The following is a 21,486-nucleotide window of genomic DNA, read 5'->3' on the forward strand; positions in this document are numbered from 1 at the left end:
AACGTTGCCAGATTCTAGTCCTTGTTAACAGAGGAAGAACAATATCTGGTGAAGGATACAAGAAAACAAAAACGAATAATGTATGAATAATTGTGAGAACACTCCGAATTTGCCCTTTAAACTGAGGTCTAATGGGGAACAAGGATTCTCTGAAATGCTATGGTAACAACAGTAGACAAAATTTTCAATAATTAGGTGCATAACAAATGATCAACAAATTTAGGTTGAGAAGTAATTCATCAATTACTCAGTCAAGCAGAGCATGCCAATTCTTTAATCACAGTTTTTTATCTACATATATATGTAATGTACTTGCTAATTTGCACATGTAAAGCACAACAATTCCAATTTCATAGGGAGAGATGATACAACATACACTAATAAATATCTACACTACCAGAATAAAAGAAGTATTTGATTCCATCCTTTTCAAATCAACTAAGAAAAGAAAGGAAAGAATATTGCTTGAGCCAACGCTCCTTACTAGGATTCAACCACAGGTTCGCAGGCATAGGAAGTCAAATCAATCTGGACAAGAAAAACACTTGTATAAACAAAAGATAGCACGTTGCTTATTTGGATAAGAAAGCATATAGAAAATAATAATAATAATAATAACAATAATAATAATAATAATAAAACAACTAGAGTGAAACAGAGGATAGTACTTGGATTGCTATGAAATTTGCAAGGCTCTGACCCGAGCAGTCAGTTCCCTGACTTGGCTTCTTAATCGCTCAGGATTGCAGAAGAAATCAACAAAGACTCGTCTTTGAAGTCCAATTTCTTGTGAATGATGTTTTACAATCTGGATGCCAGTACAAAGTTTCAGTCATAACAATAATTTCAGAATCTTTGAAATGCATGTGGAATATATACACATTCATGTAAAACTTGACAATAGAGGTGTGGTTCAATATGATTGTGACGAGATGGAAATGAAAGATTGAAAGAAGCTAAGTTTTATCAAGAAAAAACATCAGTATATGTCAAGAGTGACTACATCGATTTGAACTTAAAAACTATTATTACTAATTTATTTTACTTTTTCAGTGTTAAATATATTATTTTTATCTTTTATTTTTAGTTATTTTATTATTATTATTTATTTGTATTTTGGACTTAACCCATATTTCTTTTATTATAAATATAATACTCTATATATATATTTAACACAAATAGAAATTAATCTCATACACAATTTTTATTATATTCATCATTCAGTAAGGCCAGGGCCAAGGCTCAATTTTCAGGATTAATAAACTATTGTCCTCACATTTTAAGTTTTCAGATTCAATAGTATGAAAAAAACTATACCAAAGAAGTATTTTCATGAAAGTTATTAGTGAAAGGAAATACTAAGAGAAGCGTGTTAGGTAAGAAGAGTAGAAAACCCAGGTCAAGAGTATCAAAAAGATTATTAGGTCTTTTTCTTGAGGGTAGAAGCGGGTGGAAATTAAAGAATTCCAGCATTTTTATCATGCTTATGCTGTCGTTTGCGTTTCACTGCACTGAGTAAATGCTTCAGAAAACATTAACTCTCCTCAACGACAAGCAGGGAATGGAACGACTTAAGTAATCAAATAGCAGTAGACTTAATAATAGGGAGAAAAAACAATCTAGTTAATTGGATCATGTTAATATGAAAAAAATTTAGCATAAACATGCATATTGAAACTCTTAACAATTGAATTTACTTTAATGCAATATTGAAATTCCTAACAATTGAAACTCTTAACAATTGAATTTACTTTACTGCAATACAGTTGGCCTAGATAAAATTCAACAAACTATTCCCCAGATTCCAACCAACCAATTAGAAGATGCCCAATAACAGGGTTTCTTCAAAGAAATCAGTGACTTGGGGAAATTACTAACCAGATGACATGATAAAAGGTTCAGATCCATGTACCTCATTCTTCTTGACATGCTCGTGTGTCACCTCTTCAACCGCAGCAGACAGCTTTGCGTTAATCTTTTCCATTTCATCAAGCTCTTTCATTAATGGCTAAATAATATTGGATGGACCAAGGCAAAATGTCAAAACAAAATATAAACAAAAAGGTAAAAAACTGAAATGCCCATTTGGATAAAACTTAGATTCAGATATGTAATCAAAATGTAGTTACTTTTTTTTCACAAAGGTCCACATCACAACTACATCAGAAACTAATCCATTCCCTTAAAACCCTGACAATGGAACAACGGTTTTGATTTTATTCTTTACAGAGGACATGACAAATACTCTACCTTTTAGGAAAAGGCTTTGGTTGTTATTAATGGACATGAAAAGTATAGTTAATATTTGTTAATAAAAAAATACAAAAAGTACTGCTACAATTATGTCTTACAAATTAAAACCAAGCCACAGTATAGATCTGGAAGTCATACCCGAGGGGTCAGTATTGGTTGTGCTGTGGTTGAAGATGCAAAGAGCAGTTGCTGCAGGCTTTGAATAAGGTTGCACCTATAGATTAAAAAATTGACATGAACAATTGCAGTAAATGAGGAACAAAACAACACTCCAAACTAGACAATAAGTAAAAGAAAACCCATTGCTATCTACGAAACTCACTCTAACTGATAGGATATAGGGTGATAGGTTATAAGGGGTTTAAAGGAGAAGGGCAGTTAGGAGGGAAGAGTTATTTGACAGTTAGTTAGTTAGTGGAAAGATTAATTGCCTCTTTTTTTCTGGTAACACAACAATGTGCGTAAGCATACAAGGAAGCCTGTCTCCGTCCACAGGATGCAATGTTCCTGTCCCAACTACACAACAAAACAATGTGTCCCTTCAAGACACTTATTCCCCCCTATATAGCTATTTCCTAAAACAAACTCCCAAACATAACTGCCTAACCAACTTCCCCCTCCATCCCACCTTATGTCCTGTTTTTGTCCCCTTTTTTTCCTGACATAAACCCTTAAGACCCTATCACTATCTCACTAAACAATTGCAGAAACTTTATACCGCTGCAAATGTAAAACTGTATGGACATGGACCCTAAATATTGACAATGCAAATAGAATGTCACAAACAACAATATTTTACAGTCAAGCCTACAGCACAGATGATTTATTTATATATTAAGAAAATGAAATCAATAAAATAAATAGAAGAGATTTGATATTCTCTAATAATAAGGCTATGACACAGAATAAATAAAAACAACCTTATATATATATATATATATATATATATATATATATATATATATATATATATATTCTTGATTATATAGGATCTACTCTTTATTTCTATAATTATAACAGGTTGCATAAGCATGTCTGTCTAAAAATTTCATATTTGCTAAATTCACAAAAAATAGCAGCCTCCAATGATTTTATAGATTAAGGGTATTTTTCAACAAATTTTAGCATTTCTAAGAGAAAATAAAAAGTTTAATGTTCTTCTTGAGCTAAAATCACCTTATGCATTCCTAAACTAATTTTAGCTTAAGGAGAAACTTAATTTTGTTTTCCTTAATTTTCTCTCTTGTAAGTGTTTATGGAGAATCCAAACGAACTCTAACTCAAATGACACCAATCCAAAACTTGACACACTCATCAATCAATGCCCCTATATAGAAAATTATTTTGATTAAACCACCATTGATATGTTATTATGCAGAACCATGTCATATTTAGAAAACAAAAATTAATGACAAATGATCTGATGAAGTTCAAGCATTGTACTTTTTTTTTAAGATAATTCAATGTTGTAGAAAACAAATAACTTAACAAGAAATTTTATGAGCTTGATGTTTATGATGCAAACTATTAGAAATACTAAACGATATTATCTCATAATACTTTACAGTATCTTTAGATGATCTCTGAGGATTTATTTTTCTTTAATATTTTATGATTTCTTTCCTTATTTAATTATGGTCTTTATAATTATGAACACATTTTATCATAATCAAATTTATTAGGATATGATTTATAAGCATATCAGATCATATATATAGGAATAAAATCTCTAATAGCTTTGTATTTTTCGTAATCAGCTCATATAACATGGACTGTGTTGTGTAGTCCATACACACATTTTTCAGCATATATTGCGTCTATTTTCCTCTTTCAACACAGACTTTCCATTCAATAGAGAGTTTTGTGAGAAATTCATTAAGTAAAACAGTTAAGGATTGGCGTTAAATTAACTTTGATTTACTCCACAGTATATATCCTAACCTAACCCTATGATTGCAATAGAAGGAATATATTGGTGACATCCAAAAGAGCGTTAATTAAATAAGGTCAGTGAAGCATAAGCGTTCATAATTTTAAAGCATTTCATAAATTATAGTACATTGATTTAATTACAATACTTACAGTTCATTAATACACCTATTTCTATCTTCGGGAAGAGAATTCTCAAGGTCGGACTGAAGGCTCGTCAAATCCGAATGAAGAGCTGATATCTGCTTGACAATGCCAGGAGCTGATACATATGTCGACAGTGAAGCTTGTGTATCTGGGAAGAAAATGTAGAGCACCGTACAGGATAGCATATCAGAAGGATAACAGGAACACTCTAACTTGAATAAATCATAATATTCTGATGAATAAATACTCACTTGAATATATTTTTAGCAGGTCTCTGATAGCATGCAAAAAATGATCACTGTCATGTACTCCTCCTTGTTCTTGAACATCAGAGGCAGCTTGGATCAGGGCCAAGCAATGACCCTGCAAACCATAAAGGGAAGTTCAAAAGATAAAAGTAGAGGTGTGATGCAAAACTGGACTTTGGCCCTAAAGTTTAGAAGGAAAATATAAAGAAGGTATTCAATGGTCTTCTAGAGGGGGATTTGACTCCTCAAAGGTGAGAGGAGAACACTTGATAGGATTGTGATAAAATCAATGATGCTTAATTGAAGGAGCCAAATACATTCAACAATTGTGAGTTCACTTTGTTCTCTAAAGTGCACCTACTAACTCTAAAGGAGCGAAATCCCTTAGTGGCAGAGGACAAAAGGGAGAATTTATATAAGAAACTCTACTTAGCGTGACTCTAATAAAAGCACATTGCATCTATTTCATGTTAATCACCAATATTTCTTAAGTGCAACCAACAAGTCATGAATGATAAGACCTAACGTTGTATCGTATGCCTTCACTCTCAGATTGGATTAAACAAATGAAAAATACTTGGGTGTATAATTTCATAAACATTTTAATAGAGTAATTCTATCTGTTTGTATGATTTCATTATACTACTATGAAAGAAGAAACGAGAACAGGAGAAGAAGCTCCTCATGATCAAAGATCACTCAATGACCCCGTTTCCATATGACAACACTTGTTTTCTCTCCTCAACTAACTATTCCCCATCCCATCTCACTACTCACCTAAAAGAAAGTTAAGGGGGTTTAAGATAACCAATCACACCACGTGCAAGAAAAGAAAATCAGACACTTTAAATTGGAAGTGGTAAATGGGAATTTTGAAATAAGAAATATACCACTACAAGTCAAAGCAATGAAAATAAATAATCACACAATTAAAGAATAAGTGCAATGCCAAAATTCTAAGGATACATACCACCCGTCCCTCAGTTGCAGACAAGTATGCTTGAAGCTCAGACTCAATAACCTTGAGCAACGAAAATGCTCCAAGCATGTGCTTCTTTTCCAATTGGCAGGCTATCTTTAAGAACTGATGCCTGGCAAGGAGATTGATGAGATGGTTTATGAACTGCCAAAAGAATGGAGAGGTTTGTTATCAGTAGAAGTACTTGATCAATTTAAGACAAATCCAAACAGCCTGATAGAATATGTAAAATTCATTGACTTTAAAGAAAGAGATAAGTAGTGTGAACTGTTTCATTATTATTTGATTTGATTGGAGAAGTAATTTATAGAATACAGATATAGAGTCCTAGGTCTGACTAACTGAAAGCTGTCACTACTAACTCAACAGCTGTCATCACTGACAGAGGCAGCTCTAAGCTATTCACTGGTCTATATTACTTGCAGTGTAACCTATACACTATCAGAAGAGAAGATAAGAAACTGTGGAAAAACATAAAATCTATATTACTTTTTTAAAACTTATTACAAGATACTACCTATTTATAGAACTATGAACCTAATAGTTAGGCACATCCTAACCTAAGTTAGGCACATCCCAAAGACATAAGTTAGGCACCTCCTAGACAAGTTAGGCACCTCCTAAGATACATAAATATTACATTTGATATTCCAACACTCCCCCTCAAGCTGGATCATACATATTGTATGTGCCTAGCTTGGAATAAACACACTCAAATGGAAAGTACATCAATAAACTCAAATGGAAACAAAGGCATCAAAGATCCAAAGACGTTGGAGGTCCAAAATTCTTTGTTGGACAACTCCCCAGTGGTGGTGATACTTAGCAGTGTATCACAAGAAGATCGGGCTAATCTCTAGCCCAAGAAGAACTGACGCAGTTGCGTCTATCTGAGACGGTAGTTGGCGGCGAACGGTGGTGGACAGCGGCAACATGAGAGGCCTTCAAAGGCTAAAAGCCACAAACCTGTAGGGTCTTAAGCACCCTAAACAACAATGAATCTTTAGGGACTTAACTGCCCTAATAACAACGAACCTGCAGAAACTGAACTGTCTGCAATGTCTAACAGCAACAAACTTGTAGGGACTTAACCACCCTACAACGGCTGAAATAGCAACAAACCTACAGGGACAAACTACCCTGTAGCAGCTGAAACTTCCCCTCACACGGAGGTGGAAGAACGGGTGAGAACCGATCCGTACAAGGGACAAATCTGAAATCCCATAACATCAAACGAGTCAAATCAGCGGTCGATCTCAAAGAACAACTCCACATGAGCTGTTACAACAAGGCAAAACGGCCCCTGGACAACGGAAACGGCGTGTGGACAATGGAAAAGGCGCCTGGACAGCGGCAAACGACGCCATAGAGTAGCAAACGGCGCCAGACAGCACCAATCAGTGGTTGTACAGCACCAATCAGTGGCTGTACAGCAGCAAACTGTGCTGTACAGCAGCAAACAGTGGCTGTACAGCAGTAAACAGTGCCTGTACAGTAGCAAACAGTGCCTGTACAGCAAAAAACAGTGCCTGTACAGTGGAAGACAGCACCTGGAGAGCGGCAGACGGCGCGGAGAACGGCAAACAGGCTTGGTCACAGGTTGAATCAACGGAACAGCAACATCAAAAACATCACTGTTGAGAACAACAGTACCCTGGTTCAGATTCTTCAAAACAGAAATTGATTAGTATTTGGAGTCGGCACATCAGTAGTACACGCATCCAGCAAAGTGGAAGTCACCGGTCCAGCAATGAAACATATTATAAAGCACACGGCCAATCACGTCCAGTAGCTTGGAGAGATTAGGAAGAGCACGGAGGGGAACAACAGCACTTCACGGTGGGCAACAACCTCCACCAGTCCAGCAACTTCCATCCAGCAGCTTTGGGGTGAAAACAACAACTGGTCCAGCAAGGCAGCAGTAGGCACAAGGGAGCTGGGTCACGGCCATGACAGTAGCACGTAGGGAGCAGCCACCAACAGCAAGAAGAAGCGGAGCAGCAGCAGCGTCCAACCTTCACGCGGACAGAAGAACGGCAGCAATGGCTTCTCTGAGGGTCTGAACAGAGAGAGGAGGTCCAGACGACGGCTATGGAGGTGTCGCGGAGACATTCCGGCGAGCAGAGGGCGGCGCGTGGACAGTACGCGCCTGTTTGCAGCACACAAAGAGGCGGCGCGTGACGGAGCGTGGAGGAGAATCAGGCGAACCCACCGGCGGGGTTGGCTGTCGCTCGAGGAGGCGCTTCCGATCCGCTGGTCATCGGACGGAACTGCGACGGTGGCCGGCGGTAGACGGTGGCCGGCGGCGGTCGACTCGGCGGTCGACGATGGAGAGCAGCGGTGACGGCGGAGAGCAGCAGTGCACCTCAAGGCAGTGGCCTAGTTCTCTCGGTCTTGGTCATTGATTGGCAGCAACATGATAATCCCAAAAATAACTCAGCATCACTTAAAATACCAGTTTCAGCTACTGGTCCAAAAGGGAAAGGGAATGCGTTCAAACCCCATTCTGAGACAAATTCTAGAAGAGGCTAATTTCTGAAGAAGAGACTTTTAGGAGGGGCTATCGGCGGTCGAGTCGGCGGCTATGGTGGCCGGCGACGGCGATGGCAGCGGTGGCGACGGTGGCTGGCCACAGACAAAGGCTGGCAACAGACAGTAGCTGGCGATGATCGACGGCAGAGACGACTAGCTGCACTAGTGCTTACTGGAATTTTAGGGACTGTCGGTGGTGGCAACGGTTGCGGACGGCGTAGACAACAGCGGAGAGATGCGAGATAACCGCGACCAACGGCACTGGACAAGTGCAAACAGTAGTGATAGTATTGGTGGACAACCTATGACAGAAATTTTAGGGGCTGCCGGCGGCCATGGCGGCCGGCCGCCGGCAGACAGCCAAGACCACCAGAAGAGGATCAGACAACTAGCTCTGATACCATGTGGAAAAACATAAAATCTATATTACTTTTTTAAAACTTATTACAAGATACTACCTATTTATAGAACTATGAACCTAATAGTTAGGCACATCCTAACCTAAGTTAGGCACATCCCAAAGACATAAGTTAGGCACCTCCTAGACAAGTTAGGCACCTCCTAAGATACATAAATATTACATTTGATATTCCAACAGAAACTGCAACTCAATTTAAAAGTTAGCTATGACCGAGAACAGAAACTTGGAGAACCAATCTAAAATTCGAGGATGCGCACAAAAATCTAACCAGCATAGCCCAACACATAGGAAATATTTATAAATAACAATCATAGTACAAAAAGATGGCTAAACTTACTGCTTTCTGCCTATTAATGTAGTACTCTTGTCGCATGACCTTCAAATCATAATCACCTATAGGATAAAGAATGCAAAATTAATGAAATAAAATTGAATTTCTTCTCAATAGTTGTGTTAAGAAAATACCTTGTAAAATGTACGTATCTTGGAGTTGAGCTAGCTCCCAGCACAAATCTGAAATAGTCTGAAAAGGGAAGAAAATGATAAGGCATTGGACCACACACAGACCAATTATTTAGAAATTGTATTATAGGACTTAGTTTTAATAATAATAATAACTGTCCTTTAAAAGCTTCTATAGAGAATAATTAAGTACTTCCGTTCATATTGGTGTAGGAGTTAAGGAAAATTAAGTCATGTGTTTTCTGGACAGAGATAACATTTCTAGGAGCTTCGAAGTCTGGGAGAGCAAGACTGATGTTGTTAGAGATTCAGGTAAGAAATCTAACTCACTCACACTCTCACGCTCACAGAAACGAACACCACACAGTATGGGATGAATAATGGGTGTGTATTCACAAGAAAGAAACAAGAATACAGAATAGTCCAGGAGCTTAACCTCCTTCACCAGGTACTAAGACCGGTCAACAAATCAACAAATGTCTAACCACCTAACTGATACAACAAAGAGGTTCTTATATAAGCCTCTTTCCCAAACCCACTTAACTGACTAGCAGTTAAGTCCTCTGTTTTACCTTTCTTCTCTCATAGACCCTCCATTCTCTAACAGATGTAATATCCGCAATCTGGTGATTTAATAATATTATTATCTTTTTGAAATTGGTGATCTATTATTATTTTGGACCGACCTACCAGATCAAGATGGACTTCCTGTAACAAGCAAAGCATATTATCATGATTCATGACACCTGTCAGAGAAGGCTGGATGATTTGTCATGGAAATTAGAAGGGATGGAAGCCAGAATTGAGACTCAGGAGGATGCTGGCATATTCTGATAAGATTTTATTTACTCAATAATGAAGTGTTGTTTTCTCTAATTCCCTCATTGCCAATTTTTCTTTCAATTTTTTCCAAAGTTTATGAAAACTTGGGATCTCAATGTGAAACGCCATGATGAATGAATTGCATAATTGAACTAAGTCAAAGTTAGAAGAACATTCTTTTATCCTTGTTCCACAGCTGAAGCGTTATGGTCAAATAGCTCGGTGTCCAAGTGAAACAATCATTTCTCTGTATGCAAGGTGTTGTTTGGCCCCAGATAAAATGAACATATAAAAGGAGAAATCAGGACCAAGTAGCGGAGGGGGTTTCAGAGGGAAAGAAAGTTGGGGTATCAGTGGGGAAATCAATTTGTTGGGGATTGTTAGATATATTATATCTTTTATCTTTTAGTTAGTTTGTTATTATTTCTCATTTGTATTTTGGGCTTAGCCCATATTTCTTCTATTATAAATAGAGAACCCTGTGTGTGTATTTTAACACAAAGGAGATTAATCTAAATATAGTTTTTCACTATATTCAACATGGTATCAGAGCAGGTTCTCTGATCTTCTTCTGGTGTCTCTGCTGTCTGCCGGCGGCTGGCCGCCATGGCCGCCGGCAGCCCCTAAAACTTCAGTGGGCAACCCTTCTCTCTTTCTTTTTCTCTTAAATTTGTGCCACAGTCAGCACTGTGCAGTCAGATCTCTCCACCGTCGCCGCCACTTCTTTCCGGCCAGTCCGTCGCCGCCTCCGGCCACCGCTACCGCCGTCGCCGCCGCCGCCGCCGGAGTTCCAGAATCGACCGGCGACCACACCATCGGAATCGTCTCGGCCGGGCTACCACCGTCGCACAAAGATCGCGGCGATCGGAGCACCCACGCGCCGCCACGCGCCGCCGCAAGATTCGCCGCTGCTGCCGCGCGTGCCGGCGCGTCGCCGGAGCTTTCCGCCGCCGATCAGCACTGCCGTGATTGCCTCTTCGCCCTCTTTCTGGATCTGTGGTCGTTGCATCAATCGGAGTACTTTGAATTTTTAGGGTTTCTCCCTCGCCATGGCTGCCCAACTTGATGATCGGAGTCGGTCTCGCCAACCAGACCATCGCCGCTGGCCATGCCGTTTGCCGCTGTCCCGCGCCATTTGCTGCTGTCCACGCGCCGTTTCCCGCTGTCCAGGCGCCGTTTAGTTTGCCGCTGTTCGGCACTGTTTGCCACTTTTCGGTGCTAGAGTTAGCCCGATGTTTGGCCCTGTTTGTCGCTGTTCAGTGCTAGAGTTAGCACTGTTTGCTGCTGTTTGGTGCTAGAGTTAGCACTGTTTGCCATTGTTCGATGCTAGAGTTTAGCCCGATCTTCTTGTGATACACGGCTGAGTATCACCACTTGGGAGTTGTCCAGCAAAGAATCTTGGACCTCCAACATATCTTGATGTCTTTGTTTTAGCATTGTAGCTTAATATTTTGTTTTGTTTTAGTGGTTCAGCAACTGTGATCTTTCACATTTCCACCTTCACACTAAGGGGGAGTACGTTTCCAAGACACTGCAAGTCACATAAATATGGGTGTAGTCCCTGCAGTTTTGTAGATTTCAGCTACTACTGTTGATCCCGTCACCCATCCATCATTGATGAGAATTTAGTGTAGTCCCTGCAGTTTTGTAGCTCTTAGCTTTCAGCTACTACTGTTGATCCCGTCACTCATCCATCATTGATTGGGAATCAGTCCTTGCAGTTTATCATTGTCTACACGGCTCTCCTTCATCCACTTTTGAAGTTGAAGTTTCACAAGCTGCTGTTAGTCCATCTATGTTTGCCTCACACCCTTGAAGACAAATCATCTAGTTCAACACTGAGTTCATCTATTTCAAGCTTAGTTCATACAATTTGTATGCTCCAGCTTGAGGGGGAGTGTTAGATATATTATATCTTTTATCTTTTAGTTAGTTTGTTATTATTTCTCATTTGTATTTTGGGCTTAGCCCATATTTCTTCTATTATAAATAGAGAACCCTATGTGTGTATTTTAACACAAGGGAGATTAATCTAAATATAGTTTTTCACTATATTCAACAGGGATTAGTGGGGACAATCAGTTGTTGGGGATGGATTAACTGTTAGAGGAGAAGATAGCAGAGTGGGTTTTGGAGAAACATCAAAATCTAAAGTCTAGACTTATTTTCCTTTTCTTTGCATACAAATCACAATATTCTCGAGCTTATTTCCAATCAGATTTACTGTCTTTCTTAGAAAAGTACTTCTAAGTCCACCTTACAAAACCCCACTTGAAAGTTGAAATTTACAGCTACTTGTAGAATAGCCTGACTCACTTCATATTGGAAATATCAATTGTACCACGCATGTTTTCCTTCTCTTCATTATTTGATGAACTGAATGAAGGTCATTGAATTTTTGAAATACATACAACTGAAAGTCACTAACACTCCATCTACAGGAGTAATAGGCATAAGTAATGCCCCCTTTCTGAAAGTGTAATTACTTTGGATCTGAATAGAAGAGTGGGCAGTAGAATAAGATTTCATAATGGACTAGGCTACAAAACGTACCAACTTACCAAAATATCAGACAAAAGAGAGTGAACTATGAAAATATTGAAGAATGTAAATTGCAATGCCTTGAAGATTCACATAGCACAAAAATCAAATCCATAAATGCTACATTGGTAATTAGATGATCCTTTAGACAGGGAAGTCCAGGCATTTTCAATGGAAAAATAAATTGATACAACAATTCTAGAATAAAAACAATCTAGTAACAAACCTCTGATAGCAGCTTCTCTTCATGGTTATAAAGATTTGAAAGTTCTCCTTTCAATTCAGAATGCTTTCTCCTGTACTCACAGGCAGCAATATCACGTACGAAAAAGTGTAATTTAATAAAAAGCATTTATGGTCAAAAGAATTTTAAGTTAACATTTCCTTCAGAATGCAACAGATAACCACCCCACCCCCCAAAAATGCATAACCTTAGTACAACTCTGCAATGGTGTGTTTTCTCACAATTATTCAAAAATAAGGTGTGGCAAAAATTTAGAAAAGGTGTTTTGTATAGGTTTTACAAATTGAGGATTTCAAGCAAGTAGGGTAAAATAGAAGGGAGGTAGGTTTATAATAAAGCATGCTAGTGTCAATTGATTTTGTGTGCACTGTCTGTACTTTTACAATAAGGGATCGCAAATAGAGCTATCAAGGCTACTGATAATCAATGCAAAAGCCCGTGGTTTAGACTTGAGAAAATTGATATCTAGAGGTCAAAATTTTCAAGTACAACACCAGGAAACATAAAGGCACAATATAGATTGTATCAACATTATTAGTACCTAAGAGAATGAAGATCAAGATGAATATGAGCCTCATCTGATGATACTTGTGATTTAAGCGTCATTAAAATGGCCTGCTGCTTGGCATTCTTGACCTGTGCTTCAACCCATTGTTTTTCACTTACTCCAAATCTGACAAAGTTTACACAGACCATTAACACTAAAAGATTGGTGAAATTTTAGAAACATGACTCTCGCAGCTATTCCAATTAGATCAAGATGAGGAACTACTAAAAAGTGTTCTGTATGCTTTCTGTAGGACCACATGAATCACAGATGGTCAGACATAGGATGACACGCAGGATACATGATTTTATGTCAGTTAACCTATAAACTACCTCAAATAAAAAGAAATTACAAACTGATTATGATTAACATTGTACTACTATAGGCATGATTATCAAGCACACTGCCCAGGCTGGGTAGCATTCAAGGTTGAGTTTGCTATGCAAAACAATTGACAACTTATAAGACATGAGCTCATCATAATTGCTAATATAGATAACCACACTATACCATAATAGACTAATAGCAGATAAATATCCATATCTAGAACTCTTGAAGTACAACTTGGTGCACATTAAACCAATCAACAATGTACCAAAATAAGTAATCTGCAATGTTATCAAAAGAAGCACATACATTGAGCGAAGCCGGCGTAACTCAGATACACGTTGATGATGTGATTTTTCCAAATCTGCTGAACCACCAAAAGTAAACAAATAGGCTCAACAGGTCCAGTTAACAATATTCAAGGACATACAGGATATATATTCTGTGTGTAAGCCACAGAATAGTAGTATTTAATATGTAGAGTGAACTCCATACAGATTTTTTTTTAGCCTTCCTTTTGTCCAGACTTTAGATACTCTAGATGCATCTTAGTTTGTTAAGTACAGGGATTTTATGTGAATTAAGGTGTGTATAATTTTAACAGACTTTTAAAAACAGTTTTAAACTTACAGGGTTGGTACAGGATGCCAGAATTTTTAAGCAGTTCATGCCTATACCACTTCAATAAAGATCCAATATCAGTAGGAAAATAATTATTATATAAAAAAACAGAAATATATTTACATAGATAAGAACAAAGTAAAAACTAAAAAAGCTCACATTTACTGCCAATAAGGAAATAAACAAAATCCAACTAAAATTTGGGACTCGTGATGGCTGAAGAAAAAAATAAGATAATTGTAAGGACCAGCATGTACACCTCTAACATAGCTATTTGAGATCTCATCAAGATTCACCCAAGAGCATTTAGATTTCCCCTCCTCAGCAACAAGTCGAAATGGACCCTGCCATTGAATTAAAAAAAGAAGTCATAAAAGGGTATGAAGAACTTGAGAGAACATAAATCAATAAAAATATTTACAACATCATTATCAGAAGTAAAAAACAGAAAGGTAACTTGAAGACAATAATACAGAACTGAGAAAGAGAAGAGAAGAGAATTTGTAAAAACTGAAAAATGGTTTCTTGCATTACTTGTTTGAAGTACATATTTTAATTACTATACAGATCTAGTAGCTTGCTGTGCAAGGTTTGTTGACTAGACTATAGATCGAGCTAGCTGGCAGCTCAGCATAACTGATTTCACTAAGTTAGTTACAACAAATGCTGACAATGAACCTACATTACTAAGCGCTTACAACAGTTAGCTTAGCTAGTATCACACCTGTATAGTGACGTGCACAGCAACACCCATATCATGCATAGCGGGTGTTAGAAAAACACTATTCAACCTCCCTTCTAGTATTTTCCAAACTTCAATTGGTATCAGAGTCTACCTCGATGAGCTAGTTCCTAACAAAACTAGAGGAAACGGTCCAAAGGCTTCAATAGCTTACCTGATGATCATCAAAGAAGGACAACCAGCAAGAGACAGACAAGTTGAAACAGTGGTCCAGACTCATCAAGAAGCAAACATCTTATCTCCAACATACAGAGGATTTTTCAAGGACATCAAGAAGAAGGCTCAACATCTCTAACAAAACAATAAACATCCTTCATCTCAGCACAAAAGAGGGCACTCCAAATGAAGTTCAAATGATCCTCGAGGAACTCAAGGTCTTGGGAAAACTCTACCACAATACCAAGCCATCCTAGACAATGAAGAACTCGGGGTGTCCTCTCAAAATACCCAGGAATTCGGATGACACTAGACAACAAAACTCTTCACTAAGTATAAGAGCTTGATCACTCAACGAATGAGCTCAAAAGTCATGAAGGGATCGTCTAGAAGAATATTGGCACAAATCTTCAGGACATAAGTTGTAAAATAAAGCAGATGAAAGAAAAGCTCACATAAGAGACAATGCTCATAAGCACAAGAAAGGATTTGGGTAAGTCTATGGAAGGCATAAAAGGATAAACATCAGTCTCACGACAAAAGTGTCTAACACTCCTTAAGGGAGCTAAACGAAAATAGGATTGAAGAGGTTAAAATAAGTATTTGTCATAAGGATCAACAAGACTCTCCCCACGGCACAATCAAATATATAACTAAAGGAATCAGAAGGAGGAAGCTATCTCAACGAAAATGGACAAAGAATAAGATCACAAGCTTTGGAGAAGTAGGTATGAACTACATTCTCTCTTACAACAAAAATCTGTTTTAGAGTAAGAATTGCCTAGGGATAAATTATCTATGAGGAAATTGACATATGGGATGTCAATATTTGTATGGACCCTCTAAGTACAAGATGTTGTATCTAGGAAAATGTCTTGTTCTCTGATGCATGGAAGAGTATCACTCCAACGTACAATCAGTAACAATAAGGCGTCTAGAAACAAACTACTCAAAGTTATCATCTATCCTAGATGATAGAGAAGAATTTGGTCGTATAGAACCTAGTAGCGTTTAGACAAAAAACCATCCATAACGACACTAGAGTATATCGTTTACTAACTACCAAACACTCTGAATAAAAGAAAGATAGTTGAGTATGATTGTTAGGAAGCATGAGTGTTAAGTCATTCAGTACCTATCAATGTCTAAGGTTATAGTCTAGGATAGATCATCTATAGACACGATGCTTAAAGTAACAAAGAGCGTTTAGAACTAAGCCACTTTAGCATCCAAAACCGTCGTCTAGGTAAAACACTTAGAACGCAGCTTTCCACGTCATTCACAATCATACGGGGCACATTTAATGCGCAATGATGCCTCCACTAAAACCCCTGATGGTTAACTTCCCAAGAAGCTGTAGAATTCAAATCAAAGGTCTTTCTTGGTTGGCATTAAAACCTAGAAATCCCATCATTCTCTTGAATATCTTAAAAACTTCCAATTTCCTCTCACTCACTCTCTCATCTAGAACACAAATCTATCATTCTAAATCCCTCAAAAACTCATTCCTTTCCCATACCCGAAATCATGACAGCAAATCAAGCACCAATCTCTCTCTCAAGGAAGTTCTGAAAGTGGCAAAACGGACTAGCAGCATTAGCATATCTGGTGAATCAAACAAGACTCTTCATCTGGAAGAGGTAACAACCTTAGAGGAACTTCAAGTACTAGGAAAATGTATCTCATCAATGTTCAGAAGGTGTGGAACTAAGAACTACTTCTCATGGGATGAGCCAATTCTTCCAAAGCTAGTAAGAGAGTTATGGAAAAATGCTCAAGCTGAAGCAGACTGCATAAGATCAGTCATTGGAAAAGAAATTGCTGTCGATGTAGACACCATATCTAAAGCAATCAACTGCTTCCGGTTTAATGACTGCTTCCAGGAAGAGTGGGATGAAATCTACGCCTTTGGTGAAAAGGTGGAAAGGACTCTCTATGGAGAAAATTTTGAAAATAAATATATCTGCAATGATATCATTGTTGAAAAGCTAAGCGAGCCAACAAAGACTTTTCTCTACATCTGTCGAAGAACCTTTCTGCACAACAACTCCAACAACGAAGTTACTAACCTAGAAAAGTTTGCCATCTATCATCTTATGGATAAAACTCCCTTCAATCTACCCCATCTTATTTTCATCCATCTTTCTCAAACTTTAACCAACCAGAAAATTAATGTGCTAGGGAGCCATTACTCTCTTCTCAGCTATAGAATTCTTGTCAAGAAAGGAATCCTCGACATTATGATGACTTCAAGCTTTCCAGCTCCAACCTTAAACAACATCCTCACAAAGGGTACAGTAAGAGGACAAAAGCTCAGTTATAGAGAACTAGGAACCTCCCACTATGAATCTATTGATTCCAACACCAGGATGAGTGTTGAAGACTCCAGAAAACGCTCCAGGGCAGAGGAGAAAAGCTTAGTTTTAGAGAACTTGTTCTTTGTTTGAATTTTTCTGCTTTCACCATTTTACAATCTAAGACTATACTCAAGGCTACTTCATTTAATGTTATTTGTTTAAACTTCAAAACCAAAGATGTTGTAGACGAACTTGTCTTGTCTCAACGGCAAGATAAGGAACAATCACAAGAAAAGTATAAAACAACAACTCACAAGTTATCAACCTTTATCGGTGCACTAAGTTTTACCCTATAAAGGGAATCTACTAATCCTTCTAAGCTACGTATATTATCAATTTGTTATAATTAATAGAAAAATAGTATTTCAAAGTATATTTATCCCAGAAAAAAATATAGACCAAGAAGACAGTAAGGAAAAAACACAGCCCACTTACTGTGTCCAGTTGCTTAGCAAACCACTGATTTAGCTCTTTTAGACATGATGAGTCTCCAAGCAAGAATTGGTTGAAGTCTGAGTATGCCAAATATATGCCATCTTCTGCATGTCAAAATAGCTAAATTCATCAAAAGAAATATCAAAACTCATCATGAGTTTTCAACATACTATACCACAACAACAACCATGCATTATATTAGATGGGGTTAGACACATATCAAACAACACCATCATGCTCTATCGAAAACCAAATTTTCAAGAAGATGAGACTTCAACAAAATTCATATCTCCTTTAAAACTGTCCATTTTGAATCTCTTCCATTTAACAAATTCATGACCCATGGAACATGGAAATTAAAATTTTATCTCAGTGCCTGACATGGTTGAACAACAAAACTTATAATAATTATACAGCAATAAATTTCATACTGACACTTAGGGATAACAAAAAAGAACTTTATAAAAATGAGTAGAACAATAAATTATTATTCAAGAGAAACAATGAAAAGAAATATTACCATCTCCTGAATGATAATGTGCCAACTCATGCCCTGTGGAAGCAATTCTTTCGAGAACCGCATTCATCTAAACAATGAAGAAATTTAATGAAAACAAACCACCATGAGATGATAACTGAGGCGAAAAGAAATACAAATTTCTCACAATAACAGTGAACAAAAACTCAAATTATCAATGGGGTTCATATATTTTTCAAACTTACAAATGTTCATTATTGGACTTACAGTTTCCTAAGAGGTACACCACTTGTATAAGAGAACTTTATCACATTTCAGACAACATTAGCAATCATCAAACTTACATGGGGAACAAAATAATCCATAACAGAGAGCATGGAAATAATACATTACACGTGGAAGCAGTGACTTGCCTGTAAGTTTCGGACAGAAAGGCTATCGTCAATATTAGAAAGGTGTCCTTTAACAATAGAAGTTGCAGCAAGGCGTGGTCGTCTTCCTTGTGTCAAGGCTGAGCCCTGCCCCGAAAGCATGTCAAACTGAGATTGTAGATGCCTCAGCTGCCTCTGCAAGGCCAGAGCCTCCTCTCTATACACCAGAGTTGCCTCTCTAAAGCCAAAAACACAAACAATAAGGCAATGCTCCATATTCATTTCATTGAACATACACCCTACCACCACCTACAGGAGAAGAAAACAGAAAGGTATAATGAACTGTACTTCCCCCATAAGTTAAAATCAACTTATGCAAGTAACTTTGACATAAAGTTCTCTTCAAGTTCTCTTGTCTAACTTCTCCAATAGTTGAGATGCATATACTTGATTTTAACTCACAAGTGGAGCTCAATTCATTTTACCTTCTTATTTTCTCCTCCTGTCGAATGAATTTTATCCACAGAAGAGCGTAATAGAGATCAATTGAAGTTATCAGTAGAAGTACTTGATATCTTTCAACCCCTCCTCAGCACCGAAAACTGCCTCCTGATTGTCTCTCCTTTCAGAGAAGGCCGAAATGCTGTGGTAAGCAAAGTCCAAATCCTCACCCTGCTCGATTCAACTTATTTCAGATTCACTATGTAATAAAGTACTAACTTACTAGTTCATTTCCAATTCCAAAACTAAGAACTCAATACAGTGCAATTCATCACCTCTAACAGCTTCCCTTCTTGCTTGAACTGCTCGTACCTGAAACAAGGAGAGAAACCATTCACATTCTATGATTATCAACAATTCATAACCAAATAAGTAAGGGATAATTGGGAGAGAGAGAGAGAGAGAGAGGTAACTGGGAAAGCTCCGATAGGGAAAGGACATTGGAAGTACGGAGATTGGAGCAGATCCAGTTGAGAAGGGGGCGAGTATCTTCATACTGAAACGGCCATTCGAAGCTATCAGGGTCCAATGCTTCCCATCCTTCGTACCCCAATTCTCCCAACAATGTGCAAAGTCGACCGCCGCTCATTCTTCCACAGATTTGATGCAGAACCTTTCCTCCTTTCTATTTGGTTTTGGCCTACTCTGCTTCACACTGAAGCAAAGAAAGGGATCCACCAAAATTTGAAATTTGAACAGGACAAAACATGAAAAGCAAGAAATAAAATTTAAAATTGTTCCTGAGTTCGCTCATTTTTTTACCTTCACTCAGTAAATTCCGATGAAATCAATATCAACGCTTTCAAACCGAATCGGTAATTTACCAAAAGACTTACCCAAAAGCGTAAAGAAAATTTCCACGACAACAATAATTAATGTGTATGTTCCCCGAAAAGCATTACATACTCATGTGCAGTGGACGGATTGAGGTGCTCGACGGCGGACGGAGGTGGTTGGGTGGTTCCACGGCGGGAGCTTTAGAGGCTAGGGATTGACTGCCGTAAATTGCAGCGGTGTAGACTTTTTTTCCACTGTATATACTAAGCCGTTTTAACAAGTCCTACTTGAAGTTACTCATTTATGTTTTGTTTGCTAGAAATTATCTATGAAATTAAATGAGATTTGATTAGGAAAGATATTTGAATATTATGGTATTTTGATTTGGGAGATTTGTTCACTTTATAATGATTTTTAAGAAAAGTTTTGAAAGAGAATTTAAATTATTTGTAGGGATTATTTGTTAAATTACTAATATATTATTGTATTTAATGTTTGATTTTTTAACTTTTCTATAATAATTATTAGAAGTTAATATTCTAAAATAATTAATATTTTTAAGAAATTATTTACTTTTATTTTTTCAACCAAATTTTTTAACTTAAAAATATTTTTACTCAATATAATGATTAATTATTTTGTCTCTAAATTAATTATTATTTAATAATTTTCTTGTATAAATAAAAAATAAAGTATGGTTCATCTTATTACATATGCTCACAATATAAAATTGAAGGTTGAACAAGGCATAAATACATTCATATCGAAACCACATAAGTTAAACAAATTGGTGTTCATGCAATGCGATGAATATTTAGCTTCTATTATCGTAGTCACGTTATATATTTAACTTTTTTTTTTAGCTAATTGACATAAGAATACATGCAAATTGATTAGTTATCACATCTTAAAATTACCACTATTTATTAGAATGATAGATTGGCTGATTCACTGGTTTTAATAAGCTTTGTAAGTGCACTCTAACTTATGAAACCAACATAAACCTACAAAGTTTCTACACTAAGTATAGTTGCTCTCGAGATCAAGGATTAATAATAACTCTTTTTAATCTTATCTCGAGTTCGGAATAATTTTCAATAATATAGAGATTTATCTTGAATTTCCACCATAATTAAAACCAACAAATAATAAAAATATATTATATTTAATTTCAAATTATTATAGAAAAATATATTATTAAATATAGAAAGTATTTTATTTTCTCAATTGTTTTAATAATTATTTTAGTATATGGAGTTGATTGTCTCTTTTTTAATTGTCGGTTGTTCACTTCTTATTATTAAGTTTAATTTCTATTTTTCAATGTTGATCAATAGGTATGTGTCAAAGGTCTTTCGATGAGAATGTTAATTTAATTTCAAGAATAAAGATAATAAATGTATAATTAATGAGTAACCTATAACTTTAACTTGGACTTATATTTATAGTTTTGGACTTTTAATTAAGATCGACCTAATGAAGTAAAAAACGTGATATATTTTCATTTTAACTATTTAATTCATTCGATGGATATGAGTTCAATAAATGAACTCATCCTTATTTGATAGATCACGATTTGGTTGGGATTCATTTTCT

At 36.9% G+C, this 21,486-nt stretch overlaps 1 protein-coding gene across 5 annotated transcripts; it reads right to left on the reverse strand.

Annotated features, from left to right (window-relative positions):
* Window positions 1-218: 218 nt before the first annotated feature.
* Window positions 219-20,173, reverse strand: LOC108335785 (AUGMIN subunit 3). 5 transcript variants are annotated; one of them, XM_052869057.1, is made up of 20 exons: window positions 20,020-20,173; window positions 19,527-19,768; window positions 19,389-19,425; window positions 19,181-19,284; window positions 18,655-18,850; window positions 18,284-18,350; window positions 17,764-17,867; window positions 14,333-14,417; window positions 13,762-13,816; window positions 13,120-13,251; window positions 12,561-12,630; window positions 8,975-9,032; window positions 8,847-8,902; window positions 5,548-5,700; window positions 4,581-4,692; window positions 4,336-4,477; window positions 2,392-2,467; window positions 1,913-2,008; window positions 669-808; window positions 219-528 (listed from the first exon to the last, which is right to left on the reverse strand). In XM_052869057.1, exons 2-19 carry the CDS (start codon window positions 19,700-19,702, stop codon window positions 677-679), a joined length of 1,851 nt encoding a protein of 616 aa, XP_052725017.1. In that variant the 5' UTR covers window positions 19,703-19,768; window positions 20,020-20,173; the 3' UTR covers window positions 219-528; window positions 669-676. The 5 variants fall into 5 exon arrangements, with proteins under 5 accessions (XP_052725017.1, XP_052725014.1, XP_052725015.1 ...); XM_052869054.1 differs by having other exon boundaries at window positions 13,762-13,819; XM_052869055.1 differs by having other exon boundaries at window positions 13,762-13,819; window positions 19,950-20,168.
* Window positions 20,174-21,486: the final 1,313 nt, after the last annotated feature.

Source organism: Vigna angularis, chromosome 10 (genome assembly GCF_016808095.1).
Source record: "Vigna angularis cultivar LongXiaoDou No.4 chromosome 10, ASM1680809v1, whole genome shotgun sequence".
In the NCBI taxonomy this organism is placed as follows: domain Eukaryota; kingdom Viridiplantae; phylum Streptophyta; class Magnoliopsida; order Fabales; family Fabaceae; genus Vigna; species Vigna angularis.